Here is a 14,776-nt window from a genome sequence, read left to right on the forward strand (position 1 = left end):
TATAATCTTATAGCCAGCTTGGACACAAGAACTAAGAAATTATGTGAGAGAGACATATTGGTCATGTATTAATGATAAAGAGCTAACTATTATATGAGTGTGCTAAGAGAAGACTACAATAAAGCTTATAGCCAGCTAGTTGGCTATATTATTAGCCTTGCTCTAACACGAGTTTGATTACCTTTTGAAAATATAGGAGACATACACACAACCGACAGGCAACAGTTACCCCAAACATGAGGAGTCAGGATCCTCTACAGTACTGCTGTGAGGCCCACATGGCAGCCTGCAGTACTGCACATGCAGTACCGCAGAGGATCCCATTTGAAACATGAGATCATCCATCGCCGTAGTAGACGAGGCGGAGGACGAGGTGGGCCCCACGCGGCAGTGACCTTACGTAGGTTGGCCGGTGGCGGGCGCGGCCTCGCCTACGTCATCGCGGAAAAAGTGAATTTAAATTTGCATGTTTGTGGCGTGATATAACTCATACTTATCTATTTTTTATCTTATCAAATTTTTTATATTTTTTATAACTATTTAGATAACATGTAAGGAATAGGTGAACATTCACCCGTGTGCTTAATCCACGGATCCGTGCATTCGCTCGTGCGTGCATTGGCTCGAGTGACCAATTTCCTTCGATAGGATCACAAAAGTTGGGAGTTCGAGATAGTGCACAACCTATGTCCCAAAGCGGATGCAGAACCAAACAATATTTTGAGTAATATAGACTATTAAAAGATAATTTAATGCGTAAAATTTTGATATAACGTGTCTTTATAATCTCAAAATAAAAATAAAGACCTGGAAAAAAACTAAAATTACCTCAAAGTCTAAATTTTAAAAATAAAATCTGGCAAATACGTAAGCGTAAGAAAAAAGATTGGAGGCTTTCGTTCCCACGTAGGCGGCAGGCTCGGCCTCGCCCGCGTCGCTACTCCCCCACAAGATGGCTGCCTGCTGCGTCAGGTAGGGGGCGGCGACCGCCCCGCTACACCGTGGTGGTGCCGCCCCCAGATGGCAGCCGCGCCAGGCAGGGAGCGGCGGGGCGTCGTGCCAGTGTGCCACCACCACCATGGCGTCGCCGCCAACCGTGGCGCGGCGGAGGCAGCTGGCGGCGGAGGGCGCACCGGCGGTGGAGTGGGCGGCGGTGTTCGGGCCGGGGGCGTGCCGGGTGGAGGAGGTCGGGAAGCACCAGCTGATGCGGCGGACGGGCCTCCCGCCGCGCGACCTCCGCGCGCTCGACCCGGCGATGGCGGCGTCGTACCCGGCCGCCATCACGGGGCGGGAGCGCGCCGTCGTCGTCAACCTGGAGCGCGCCCGCGCCGTCATCACGGCGTCCGAGGTGCTCGTCCCGGCGCCGCGCGACCCCGCCGTCGCGCCGCTCGTACGGGAGCTCCGCTCCCGCCTCGCCTCCACCCACGCCACCGCATCCCCGCCCTCGCCGTCTGCCTCGCCGCCACCACAGCCGCAGGTGCGTGTCCCGCCAGCGCTTTCTTGGACCCGTCTGCCCTCACGCAAGATCCTCTGATCTCTTCTTCCTTCAAACCAGGGCGCCGTGGTGGGGATGGACGGGAGCGTCTCGCCGTCGAGCCACGGCGGCGGGGAAGGCATTGGCAAGGGCTGGCAAGCTCTGGGAGGCGACAAGGCTCTGCCTTTTGAGTTCAGAGCGCTCGAGGTCTGCCTCGAGTTCGCCTGCAAGTCGCTGGAACACGAGGTGTGTTCTACTTCTGCCTCCACGGCTCACCATCTCCATTCAGAATTCTCGTAGTTACACTTAGTTTTCTCTTTTCGCTTATGTTTATGTTTATAAGCCAAAGTTTAAAATTAACCTTAGATTTAGAGTTTATTTTGAGATTTTTTTATTGCAGTTTATTTTTAGTATTTCACTAAGAACACACATAAAATTTTATTTACAAATTATTTTCCCTTGCAACAATTTCGGTTTTTCCCTCGGACAACGCCCACCGTGTTTGTTCTTTTAATGCAATTGTGGTGGACATGGCATGCATGAGTGATAGGAAGAACAGATTATATTCTTCTTCCAAATCCAACCGTGTTCTGGTAAAACACCATAGATAACTTCGCTGGCCAGGGTTAAAATTCTAATGTCCATAAGTATGATTGTGAATTTTTTGCGTGCATATAGGGCATGTCCTATGAAATATATTCAAGTGGTGTCATAAATTTGCTGCTATGAGGAGGTTATTGAGACACAGTTGCTTATGATCGAAAATAGGGAAATTGAGTTGAGAATAGTTCTTTACAAAATAGGATTAGCGACGAGCTAGCGAACATTGCTTTTGGTGTAACAAGAATTTTTAACTCATTTTCACATTTTGTGAGTGATGAATCGTCTCCAAATTAATGAATTTTCCTTTTCTTGGATATAATGATGTTTGTGTGCATCCTAGTTGACACAATGGCAAGAAGCAATACTTCCATTATCTTGAGAAAAAACAATTGTCGTACTACCTCCATATTTTAATGTATGCTGTTTTGGCTTTTAGACCCAACGTTTAACCATTTATTTTAATAAAAAGTAGTGCAAATATTCAAAAGTATATATCACCTAAATTAGTTTTAGTGATAAAACAAGTCAGAGCAAAATAGCGATAGTTCCAAAAAAATAATTTGAATAAGATGGATAAACAACCTTCATATCTAAAAGTCAAGGCATCATAGACTTGAAAATGGAAGGTGTACTGTATTTCAACAACTCGTTAATGGCATACTTTCTAATTCCACCTTTTATCTGAATTTTTGCTGCAAATATGCTTCTATGATTTTCATGATTTGTTGAGATGACAGTACAGTGTGCCAGATGAGTACACTAAAACGGGAGTATTTGCATTGTATCACAGACCACAGTTCCTAACAAAAATTGCTTGATATATGAATGCACCAGACTTCCACATTGGAGAAAGAGGCATACCCAGCCTTAGATGAACTCACCTCCAAGGTCAGCACTCTCAATCTTGAGCGTGCGAGGCAGATAAAGAGTCGGCTGGTCGATATATCCGGGAGAGTTCAAAAGGTTAGGTTCAGCTTCAGTATTTGTATACAATGAACATTACGCTGTGTAATTCTGAAGTGTTTAAGCTAGGTGCCATTGCCATGTATCGTCTGGCAGGTCAGGGATGAGCTAGAGCACTTGCTGGACCACGACATGGACATGGCGGCACTGCACTTAACTGAGAAGCTCGCTTGCTACCAATCAGCTGGCCAGTCATCGAGATTTGACGTGGAGAAGGAAGCAAGCGAGCTCGAAGAGAGGAGGTAACTCGTTACTGATCGACGCCAAATTAGTCATCACCCCAAGAAAAAGCTCGTCTTCTTCCATTCCATAAGCTGATTGCTAATTGCTAATCCAATCATGCATGAACACGATGATATGTGTCTGTATGTCTGAAACTCCGGACGCAGCATCAAGGAGGAGGAGGAGGAAGAAGCGGAGGAAGGCGGCGCCGGCGGCTTCAGCCCCAACACCGACGAGCTGGAGATCCTGCTCGAGTCCTTCTTCGTGCAGATCGAGGGCACCCTCAACAAGCTCTCCACCGTGAGTTCCTTTCCTTTCCGGTGAGAAATCATATCCGAATGTATCTCTCGCTGACGTGACGACGCCGCCGCCATGGTCGCCGGAGTCCAGCTGCGGGAGTACGTGGACGACACGGAGGACTACATCAACATGATGCTGGACGACAAGCAGAACCAGCTGCTTGAGATGGGCATCCTGCTGTCGACGGCCACGCTGGTGCTCACCTGCGGCATCACCGTAACGGGGTTCCTCGCGCTGAACATCCACATCCCGCTCTACGACACCCCGCCCGGCGCCACCTTCTGGCGAGCCACCGGCGGCATCGTCGGCGGCAGCGTCGCGCTCTTCCTCGCCGCGGTCCTCTGCTACAAGCGCAGCGGCATCTTGCCGTGACCCAGCTGACCGCCGTCTCTCGCCGTCGCATATACCATTATTATTAACTGTGACCCCGCGAGCATAGAGTGATTAGTAAGTAATTATACTTGTGATATTATATATAATATAATATGCTCATGCTAACGCTAACGGTGTCATAATACGTTTAATAATACATTACAAAATAAACGTTCAAAGTATTAAATATTAAGTGCTCAATTATAAAATATTAGTCTTATGCTAACGCTACGGTGCCTAATATGTTTAATAATATATTATAAAATAAACATATCATTTTTAAATAAAAAGTACTTAACTATCAAATATAATTTAGTACTGGTAACTCGTATAGTACTGTATGAGCGATTATTACCGAGAGTAACGTAAAGAGCGATTCAGACGTGATAATGAAAAATATGATAGCTATCGTCTATTTGCTACGATATAAATATATGCTATAGATGCTGGAAGTAGGTATGACTCGATTAATGTTCTTGCACCATATTTGATATGTCAATGATAAATAATTTTTTCGCATTACAAAATTTAAACTTTTGCGGTTTCAATGCACTTTATATTCTACATCGCACATAAATAATTAAAAATCATCCACATTATCTACCAGTTAATAACGTATTTATACACAATATTGTTTGTGCTTTTTTTAGTAGGGTCTATTTATTTCTTTGGTTTGATCAAAATACTTGTTATTTCCCTTAACACATTCCTTGAAAGTACACCATAAAGCTAGTCACGTGAGAAGACAAGCTTGGGAATATATATGTCGATAATTTAGTCTGGTTTGAACTTATAATTTATTTATGGTCAATGTGAAACTTAAGTGTATTAGGAATTTTCACTTGAACTTAAAAGGAGGGAAGTATCGTTTGAGGTAGACGACAATATCCTAGGTACAAACCCTCTCTTGTGTGCATGTGGGCATCGAGGTTATGGCGCCGGTGGGATGGATAGCGACGGCACGCGATGCTCAACCTTGTATAGGCGAGGGCACGCGTTTTGGGGTGCGATCTCGGGGAAACACGGCCTTGAAGGGAAACTTGTGTATTATACTCCCTTCGTATTGTAAAACTTTCTAGCGTTATCTAGATTAATATAAATACTAATAAATCTAGACATAAATATAAATTATATACATTAATCAATAGATGAATTTAGACAAGACTAGAAAGTCTTATAATATGAAACCGATGTAGTAAGTTAAATAATATACCAAAGTTCTTACTCTTCTATCCTATTACGCTAGTGCACAAATTTATTTTACTCATCGGACAAATCTAATGGCTCAAATCATCTGCATCAAATCAGACCGTTCACGTCTCATCTACCCTCTCTTCGTTTATTGGCTCCCTAAATTGCGCGCACATTCCACCTATCTTCCCCACATTAAATCTAATGCATTAAATCCAAAATTTCAAACTATCAATATATTTTTTAAAAACTACAAAGAACTCGTGGGATAAATATTTGCTATGAATTAGATGATCACTTAATATTTAATTAAATATCTTTTCATGTAATATATAAATACATGAAGAAATTTATTTTTAAATTCATAAGAAATTTAAATTCAAGAGTTGCACAGTTATTTTATACTTTTGATATATACAATGTCAGCAAAATTTTATTTATTATAGAAAAAAGAAAGTTGTATGTGATGCAACTCATGTTTGTATAAAGTAGTTTACATTAAATTTAGTTTTATAGAGTTCAAATTTCATGTTAATATCAGATAATGTGAATAAATTATTTAATTAAAATGATCATTATAATATATGAAGGTTGTATTGTAGTGATTTTGAAATTAGTGTATCAATTATCATTGCAATTTGTTGATATTGTAGTGATTCTGACATTAGTAATTACAGTTCTGAAATTAGTAATTACAGGTTATGCAATTACTATTAAACTTGAAAACTCTTAACTATTACAATATGGTCCAACCTATAATTAATTATGTAAAGTTATAATACTCAATGTTAACTATGGTTTGATGTTATTTTGTCATAGTTTATTCAAATAATCAAATTAACAAATATCTGATAGATAAATAAATTCGAATGTTTGGTTTATATATGATTGCATTAATATATATAATATTTTATTTACATTATTAAATTATAAATTAGACCGTAGCATTAGCACAGGTATATTGCTAGTAATATTATTTAGCTGAAACAATACGTAGAGAGACACATATTTTGTTTGTCGAAATATTGTTCCTGTAAATTTTGTCGCCGGAAAATCCTATGTTGATTTAATTACGTTGGTGGAGCTACTTATGAGAGGGAGATGAAAAGCGTCAGTGATTTGTTGAGATGGTGAATAAAGCGAGGATAGATATAACATGACGGTCCGATTTGACATAGATGATTTAAACCATTTGATTTATCCAATAAGAAAATAAGTTTGTGTATTATATCATTATATATATATATATATATATCGAAAGAAAAAATCTTCCTTTTGAGTGTTGACTACGGAAAATAATCGACGAACTCATCGCGAAATTTCGTCCAAACTTTTTGTCAGACACGAGCAGCGGGGATCTCGAATACCGAAACCCCCCCCCGCCCCCCGCCCCCCAACCCCCCGGATTGGGACTCGATCTCGCGCGGCTCCGATGGTCCGGCTGCCGCCGGCGGCGGCGACGGCGACGGCCTCCTGTAAGACCAGCCTGCCCTAGGTACGAAAACGTATCGAGCTCTTTGTTCTTTCCGCGTCCACTGTTGCTTGCGTGATCTGATCGTGTCGCATCTGTTCTTGCTGATGGATGGATTGGGAGCAGAAAGGCGTGAGCTTTCTTGCGCGATCCGGCAGCTACTCCCGAATGCAGTACCACCAGGGCGGCGGCCGCATGCCGCCGTTCGCGCGCGGCGGCGCGTACAGCCGCGGCTACAAGCAGGTCTACGCGCCGCCGCCGCCTCCCCCGCCGGTGGCTGCTGCGCCGTCGCCGCTGGACAAGCGGGAGGTGCTCATGGAGGCCGGTCGCCTGGCCGCGGAGTACCTGGTGGCGAAGGGCGTGCTACCGCCGGGTTCCCTGCAGCGCCGGGGCAGTGGATGGGTCCAGCTGCCACCTCCGCCTACGCTGCCACCGGCGCAGGAAACCCCAGCGTTCTATGACGGCCGGAACGGTCGCCGGCGTTTTGACGACGGTGACGGTAATACTAACCCCCGGTCACGGTGGAACCGTAGCGGTGAGAGCAATGATAATGATAGTAGTAGCTACAATGGAAGAGGGAAGAGGAAATTTGGTAATTACAATAGGTATTCAGATTGGGGTAGGGACAAGGGGAGGAGCAGGGGGCATTCGGATAGCCGGAGTCATGATGATGGAGATGACGACGGGCCTCCTGGTTATAGGAGAGAGCGGCGAGGCAGTGGAAGATTTGATGATGCTGGGAATGGCATGTCATGGGTGGCAGCGTCTAGGACAGAGGCCACAGGGGAGTCAGAGCTGGAGGATACTGGCTCGAAGGTGAGCTCTAGCAGTAATTTCAGGAAGAGCGCCGATGCTCTGCAAGAAGTGGATGGTGAGAATGAGGCGAATAAGATGCATGTGGATAGTAACCCGTCAAATTCAGAAGTGGTGGAACAGGGGATCAATGGTGAGAATACTAGTAATAATGCTTCTTCTGTTGTTGAGGAGGCAGAGTCAAAGACAAAACATTTGCCTGTGCCCTTAGATGATAAGGCTTCAGATGAGAAGCCTGACGATAGTAGTGTTTCGAATAAGAAGATTGAAGATGATGGGACCTTGGCCGGGAAAGTTGAAGCTTCTGATGAGAAGGTACCAGGTGCGGAGAATAATTTGCTGAACTTTTGCAGTTTCGCAAATGTCCCGACAAAGCGACGATCAATACTTGCACGCAGGAATGCAGCACCAGCCCATAGGGGAGTTGCTGTGGCTGAACAGATTGATCTGGTTTCCTCTGAAGATGAAACCCATATGGCCACTGATGTAGCAGGACATGGCAGCTCCTTGGCTAATGTCCCAGAAGGCAACAAAGATAACCCTGTTTGCTTGGAACATATGGATACAAGCACTACTTGCAATCAAATGGTGGATCCAGTTAAATTCCAAGCAGAGGAAACACAAATTGATCCAGTTAAATTCCAAGCAGAGGAAACACAAATTGCAACTGATGATTCGAGAGGACATAAAAATATTGAACAACATCATGCAGTTTGCGAAGCTAAGGAGCACAATGAGATACCTCCTATGACTTCTCGACAGAATAGCTTGAAGCAGCAAGTTGAGGAAGGAATGCAGATTTACAATGTTGATACACCACCACAAGATGAAGACTTGATTGCTTCAGCTGATAAAGAGAAAGTAGCTGGCGTGGCATTATTACCAAGTATCAAAGTTGAAGCCATTGTTACAAAGGAAGAAGAAAAGCTAGGCCAGTCAAGTTCATTTAAAATATGTGACCTAAACCTAGTTGGTAGTCCAGATGTTTCTGAATTACGAAATGATCCTGGTTTGGGTCACTTCTCAATTGCTGGATGTTCAATGGAACCACAAAATCAGCAACAAGTGGATTTTAGAACAACTACGGGTAACAGTACAAGTGATACCAACATGTGTGCCCAAGTTCCATTGGACAATAAGGTGGTTCAAGTTATTGATATTGAAGATGGCTCACCATTTGAAGATGGTACATGTGATACTTTGAAAACAAAGTGAGTTCCATCCCTGCTCTTATTTTCTATGCCTTCCTTATTTTGTATGAATATAGTTTTTTCTTTTTGTTATTATGGTTTGATGACAGTATGGCACAGTCAATGACCTAAAAGGCCTGTCATAGACTAGTTAGTAGTTACCGTTATGCCAATTTTATGTAGCCACTGATGAATGTTATCTGGCCCAGATTCTGAGAAATAGAAAAATAATGGCAGCTGTTTCCTTCCAGTCGCTGCATGAGGGAATGAGTCTAGCTGTCTCAGTAGTATTGTTGCTTTTTCATGTTCTATAGGGGATCGAGCTGCCTCATCAACAACCTCATTGTCAATCTTTATAAGTTGTAACCCTTGTTTGCTCCAATCTTATTAAAGTTGGTTGGCAGTATTTATGGCTGACCTGACTAAAACAGTATTTATATGTAATGCACTGGCAACAGGCGACAGCTTTATAATTTCCACTAAACTTATGCAGTAGTTAATTTCTGTTTATTAAGTTCTTTCAATATGGTTATTTATCATTGTGGCTTCTGACTACATCCTTGAATTGGGTGTTGCAACTTTTTTCATACTAATACAATCAACTATCAATCAGAAGCGAGACATATGCTAGTGAGGAGAACATGATGAACCCTGATATGAGCACAGATGCTATTCCTGATATCCAAGATGGATACAATCTTGCAATTTCAGATTACCTTGGTGCTGATATATCATGCTACCAATCAATGCAAACAGATCTTCACAATGGGATGAGCCTAAACGACTCAGAGGTAAAGTTTCCTGCTATTTTTTTATCAGATAATCTCTTAATAATAGGGAACATTGAGGATTTAACATTAGTGGTAGTGGCATTTGAGGATTTTGTGACCCGATGTTTGTCATAGACCACATATAGAAAAACAACGTAATACCTTCTTTTTTTCATGAGCAAGGGATTGCTTTACTTATTTCCTCCTCTTGCAGGGCCCTGCTGTCATGGATGATTCAATATATGGTTCACTTAGTGATATTGGTAATTATCATTACTTAAGTACTTGTCTGTTTTCTATAATAATATGCTTTATGTCTTAGTCCTTTTGATTTTCGATGTCTTCCTTCACTTGCATATAGCAAAAAGCTTTTGGTTTTTAAAGGCTATGAAATACTGATGTTTAATTCATAAACTTACAAAAAAACACAAAGAACACCAATGAGCTAACCTGAAATATATTGTTTGGACCTATATCCCGCATTCTGCAGTTCTGCACAAATCCTTAATATTGACTTTAGACAATAGCTCGATATCGGTACGACAGTTGATTTGCCATGTTCCTTATATTCAGGGTATGGTCATTTTAATTGGGGAAAGCATGAGCCCTGTAGAAGGGAACTTTTACAGGGGTATCTTGAGTTGTATGTGGGTGGATTGGGCCACTTTCCTCTTTTCCCGAAGTGGCTCATATAGTCATATGGTATAGTAAATCACGGAGACCAATCCTTTTCTGTCCAGTTTACTTTTAATACTTGTTGAGCTTATTGAGAAATGCAGCGAGTCTGCAATCGATGACATCAGTTGATTTTCAAAGAGTAAATTTCACAAGACCACAGGTATTATGGTCTAAGTTGCATAAAACTATAAGGGTTTCGATACCTTCCACATAACCCTGTGTATCATGGTTAAAGAGTTTTACAAAATAAATAACCTTGTCTATTAACCAATTATTAATGCTAGGTAGCTGAACCTATAAATTTGATATAATTTTACATGTAATTGTATAACTCATATTTGGTCAAAAGTGTGGTTTTATGAAATTACATGATCATAATACCTGTGGTTATTCGCCACGTACTAAAAACCCTGTGTTCTATGGTTTTATGAAGTTTACTCATTTTCTCATGTTTTTTCCCAAAAGCTGCTATAGCTTCATGGTTTTAGCTCATTTCTCTCAACACTGACCTAGAATTTTACGATTACAGGTTTTATGGAGGTTTGGGACCAGCCACCTCAGGATCAGGACTACGAGAAGTTCTTCTGATCAGGCATTAAATGCTGTTGACAATGCTGTAACTGTAATCGTCAGAAACACATACACACATAGGATTTTTGGCCACATAATCATGATAATGTATGTCCAGATGTTTTCCTGCACAGATACACAGAAGTGCCGATGAGCAGTAGTGTAGAGACGCAGAGTATCACCTGCCTTTTCCCGGACGACGTGCAGATGTTTTGATGCATATCAGATAGCTGGAGGAACTGACCCTTCCAGCTCCTGCCTAGTAGGGTAGCGATCCAAAGAGGATTGTCATTGTGTAAACAGCAAGATATATAAGATGATAAACTGTTTTACGCAAAAGGAAAAAAAAAAGATAATACATTGTTTGATTGTCTGCTCCCTTGTCTGATTGCTCCACGGCTGAATTTGCCCCTAGCTCTATATATATGCCCAAACAACACAATGTGTGCTAGCTGTGTTCATGTCCAAATCTCCAACGTTTTCGTGCTTGAGATCAAAGCAGAATGATTACACATGAGGAAAAGAATTCATTTAAGATGGCAGCTTGAAATCGCCATGAAAAATGTACATATAAGACACTCATTTGGAACACAAAACCTCCGCATGGTATGAACAGTAAAGAATGAGCTCCCAATGAGTGGTGCTCTAGCTATAGCTTGCTACTGATGTTGTTGGCGGCTTGGTGCCAGTATTTTGGGTTTACATAATTCCAGTTTCCAGCAGATTCAGACAGCAGCATCTTCTTTGCTATCCTCCACAGGCTTCTCTGAAGATGGGGAGCTCGTCTCCTGGTTGCCAGAGCCGGTTGAGACCTTCACAGTGGCAGGCCTTAGCAGCCTCTCCCTTAGAAGGAACCCACGCCGGACCTCATGTGAGACAATACCTGCCTTGAACTGATGCGATTCCTCACGTGCGATAGCCTCATGAATCTTCACAAGAAATTAGAAGGTATGAGCTCCTGCTATGGTGCATATACTAAGAACAGCACAATGTCTCCATATTTACAAGTGCAAATATTGTGACTATTTAAGTATGTCAACAAAACTTTTTATGAGCAAAAGAGTTGTTTTGATCAACAACTACACGTTAACTAATATGAGAATAAAAACCTTAAGCAGGTTTGCGAGGTTGCAAGAAACAAATGGAATATACCCAAACAGGTGAATCGGGAGCTTAAAACAACTTACACATAAAAAGTTATTTGTTATACTTACCGAAGGATCAAATGGCTTGCCAACTGTTTCCACAACCCCTACACCTAAGCTTCTCAATGTCTCTACTAACTGCTTGTATATGCCTTGATAACTTGTGCTAATCTTCTGCTCTTTTTCGGTCTCTGGGGTGATCTCTTGATTCACCTTCTCAAAACTATCAGCCAGAGTCAATAGACTCTGAACAACTTCCACCTGTATATTTGAGGTAAACCTAGCACGATCCTTTTCAGTCTGCTTCCGGAAATTCTCCAGATCAGCATTTATGCGGAGGAACTTATCCTTCCCTGAAGTAATTTCAGTTGTAATACTTTCCAACTGAGCAGCTGAACTACTCCTCTCTTTCTCCATGGCAATGATAGCACTCTCAATTCCACCAAGAGCCTCATTGTTTCCATCTAAAAAAGCTTTCTTGTATAGACGAATTAGATCTTTCATAGGAGGAAAATCTTCCCCGTTAACAATCTGCATAAAGCTATTCAGTTTAGTGAAACTTGATAAGATGCATTTTTTTTCTTATTGTGGTATGATAAGCGGTGACTATTAAACATGTTTCTCTTTTCACATCTTTTTCATATAGTAATATGGAAATTACTTTCTTTATTTCATTGCTCAAGTTGCAGCAGTAGCTTAAAGTACAAATTTATAATCATGCTTAACAACTGCAATTTGTGCTCCACCAACAGTATTTAAAAAAAAAACAGTTCAGCAAAGAGATAATAATGTTTGCCATGTCGTCTAACTACTCATGTGATTCACATAGCAATGCAAATTCCCAAAATCTTCTAGTGTTTTCCCGAGTCTAGCCAACCAACAAAAACTAAACTAACATAACATGTTTTTTTAGGTTCAGACCATGCTGCACTGGTTGATGTATCATGTACCATATATACTACAAAAAGAAGTATTTTAGCACTCACCAAAACGATAAACTTCATCATTACCCAGATCCTCTGAATTTATTTGAGCTTCTTACCGACAAACAAAATGAGCTATGACTGCAACCTATATCCCCTATCCCCTCATCGACCACCAGGCGAGGAGAGGCAAAATTCTCCAGCGAAAAGCAGGGCAGGAGGAGGAGGAGGAGGAGGAGGAGGAGTAGGAAGAAGAAGAAGAGCAGGGCGAGGGAGCGAGGGACGCTCCCAGGCGCGGGGGAAGGTCTCACCTTGGGGTCAGCGCCGGCGGCACGGAGCGGCGGCGCGGCATTGGAGCGGCGGAGGGAGAGCAGCGAGGGGGCTGGTCTGCTGGGAGCGACGCGAGCGGGTGCTGCGGCGGGCGGGGCGAGGGTTCGCGGGCGGCGCAGCGTGGGGCTCCCGGCGGCGCAGAAGGTCGCCGCCATGGCTCTTATCGTTTTTTGCTCCCTACGGGGAGGATGCTAGTCTACTGTCTTGGAAGCAGAGGAAAACCGAGAAAGACCCATGGAAAATTAATACCGGCAATATATGCCGTGCCTTACAACGAATTTAATGGAGAATAGTATTACTTTACTTTAATGAAAGTATAGGTAAAATTAAGAATTTAGGGGCCTGTAGAATGGGGGCTGCTTTTCGGCAGGCTAACCTATCGAACGAAGGAAGTTTGACAGGGCCCACTAACCTATCGAACGAAGGAAGTTTGACAGGGCCCACTGCCCGACACTGCACGAACCGGGTCGTTCGACGGGTCCCTCCACAGCCCCTGTTAACAATGGACTGCTTAGCCTGTCGAACTAATGGTATTCGATAGGGCCTGTCGAGGACTTGTTGAACTGGCAGCGCGCGCTATAGCAGTTCGACATATAATTATATTCGTGATTTTTCTCGGCTGACCACTATTTTATAATTTTTTATTAAAATATTATCATTTCTCAACGAAATTCCCTTACAACGGGGTCATATAATTTTGTATAATTAATAACCAACTATATAATATTATTTTAAGAAATCATTTGATTTGTTTTCTTATTTCGGTGAAAGCAGTGGTTTTGGCGTGACGCAGGAGCAGAGCCGAGGATGAACAGCTCCGGTCTTAAGTGGTACCGCTCTTAGGTGGTAGAGATATCAGTCTCTCCGTTATACATACATATGAGTATATATACATATACTTCGATAACATCTAATAGTGGGGATTTGTTCATTTAGTTCACTGCTAAAAATAAACCGTAGAAAAAAAAGGGCAATATAGAGGTAATGTTTGGTTTAAAGCTTCTAGAGTCATCAAAATTTGATAGAATTGTGATAGTAGGAGGATGTATGATTGTTGGTTACCTTGTCCAATATTGTAATGTCAAATCATTAGGATTTAATCCAAATCTGCGCTAAGCTCTTCTTGTATCATTTTTCATCGTAGTGCCCTTTTTGGCCATTCCTCATTATTAGCTATTTTTTAAGTTGAAAAAGCAATACGAGTGAGTAAATTTTATTAAACTATTAATATTTTGACCAAACTATCACAAAGCTACATATTTAAACAAGTACATCATATACTATAGGTTTAATACAAATTTATCATAACACTACAATTTTTTTTAAAAAATACTACTATACTACATCTGTGTATAATATATTATAAGATGTGTGAGATATCCATTGATTAATGTACACACTTATATATATTTAGATTAGATTCATTAATGTCCATATGAAATAAAAATATCTTATAACATGAAATGAGGTAATATATCCCAAAACTATTACCGAGGATCAAATATTCTGACTTAACGGGCAGAAAAGACTCAAAATAGATCTAAGGATATTATCAACCAAATCTAGCAAATATACTCCTAATTAAGGACAACTACTCCAACCGCTTAGTGCTTACTGCTTAGTGAGATGCTTAAAATAGGATTAAGCTAAGCACTATACTTAAGAGCCTACTTTAGAGCCTAATGGTTCAACGCTAGAGCGTTGGACATATGCTTAAAATTATGATTACCATTTATATCACTCATCCAAGCACCAACCTCT

The 14,776-nt window shown here is 41.8% G+C and overlaps 3 protein-coding genes across 3 annotated transcripts; 2 read left to right on the forward strand and 1 right to left on the reverse strand.

The window, feature by feature from the left end:
• The first annotated feature begins 1,078 nt into the window (after window positions 1–1,078).
• Window positions 1,079–4,032, forward strand: LOC102719106 (putative magnesium transporter MRS2-D). Its single transcript, XM_006653344.3, has 6 exons — window positions 1,079–1,477; window positions 1,556–1,720; window positions 2,912–3,040; window positions 3,137–3,282; window positions 3,430–3,562; window positions 3,653–4,032. The coding sequence occupies exons 1-6, from the start codon at window positions 1,079–1,081 to the stop codon at window positions 3,932–3,934; spliced, it is 1,254 nt and encodes a 417-aa protein (XP_006653407.2). The 3' UTR covers window positions 3,935–4,032.
• A 2,407-nt stretch (window positions 4,033–6,439) lies between these two features.
• Window positions 6,440–11,034, forward strand: LOC102719381 (uncharacterized protein At4g26450). The gene is made up of 5 exons (XM_040523060.1): window positions 6,440–6,620; window positions 6,723–8,620; window positions 9,213–9,390; window positions 9,584–9,632; window positions 10,577–11,034. Exons 2-5 carry the CDS (start codon window positions 6,765–6,767, stop codon window positions 10,633–10,635), a joined length of 2,142 nt encoding a protein of 713 aa, XP_040378994.1. The 5' UTR covers window positions 6,440–6,620; window positions 6,723–6,764; the 3' UTR covers window positions 10,636–11,034.
• A 93-nt stretch (window positions 11,035–11,127) lies between these two features.
• Window positions 11,128–13,235, reverse strand: LOC102712159 (protein GrpE-like). Its single transcript, XM_006652234.2, has 3 exons — window positions 12,997–13,235; window positions 11,832–12,293; window positions 11,128–11,546 (listed from the first exon to the last, which is right to left on the reverse strand). The coding sequence occupies exons 1-3, from the start codon at window positions 13,168–13,170 to the stop codon at window positions 11,343–11,345; spliced, it is 840 nt and encodes a 279-aa protein (XP_006652297.1). The 5' UTR covers window positions 13,171–13,235; the 3' UTR covers window positions 11,128–11,342.
• Between the last annotated feature and the right edge of the window lie 1,541 nt (window positions 13,236–14,776).

Source organism: Oryza brachyantha, chromosome 4, assembly GCF_000231095.2.
Source record: "Oryza brachyantha chromosome 4, ObraRS2, whole genome shotgun sequence".
Lineage (NCBI taxonomy): Eukaryota > Viridiplantae > Streptophyta > Magnoliopsida > Poales > Poaceae > Oryza > Oryza brachyantha.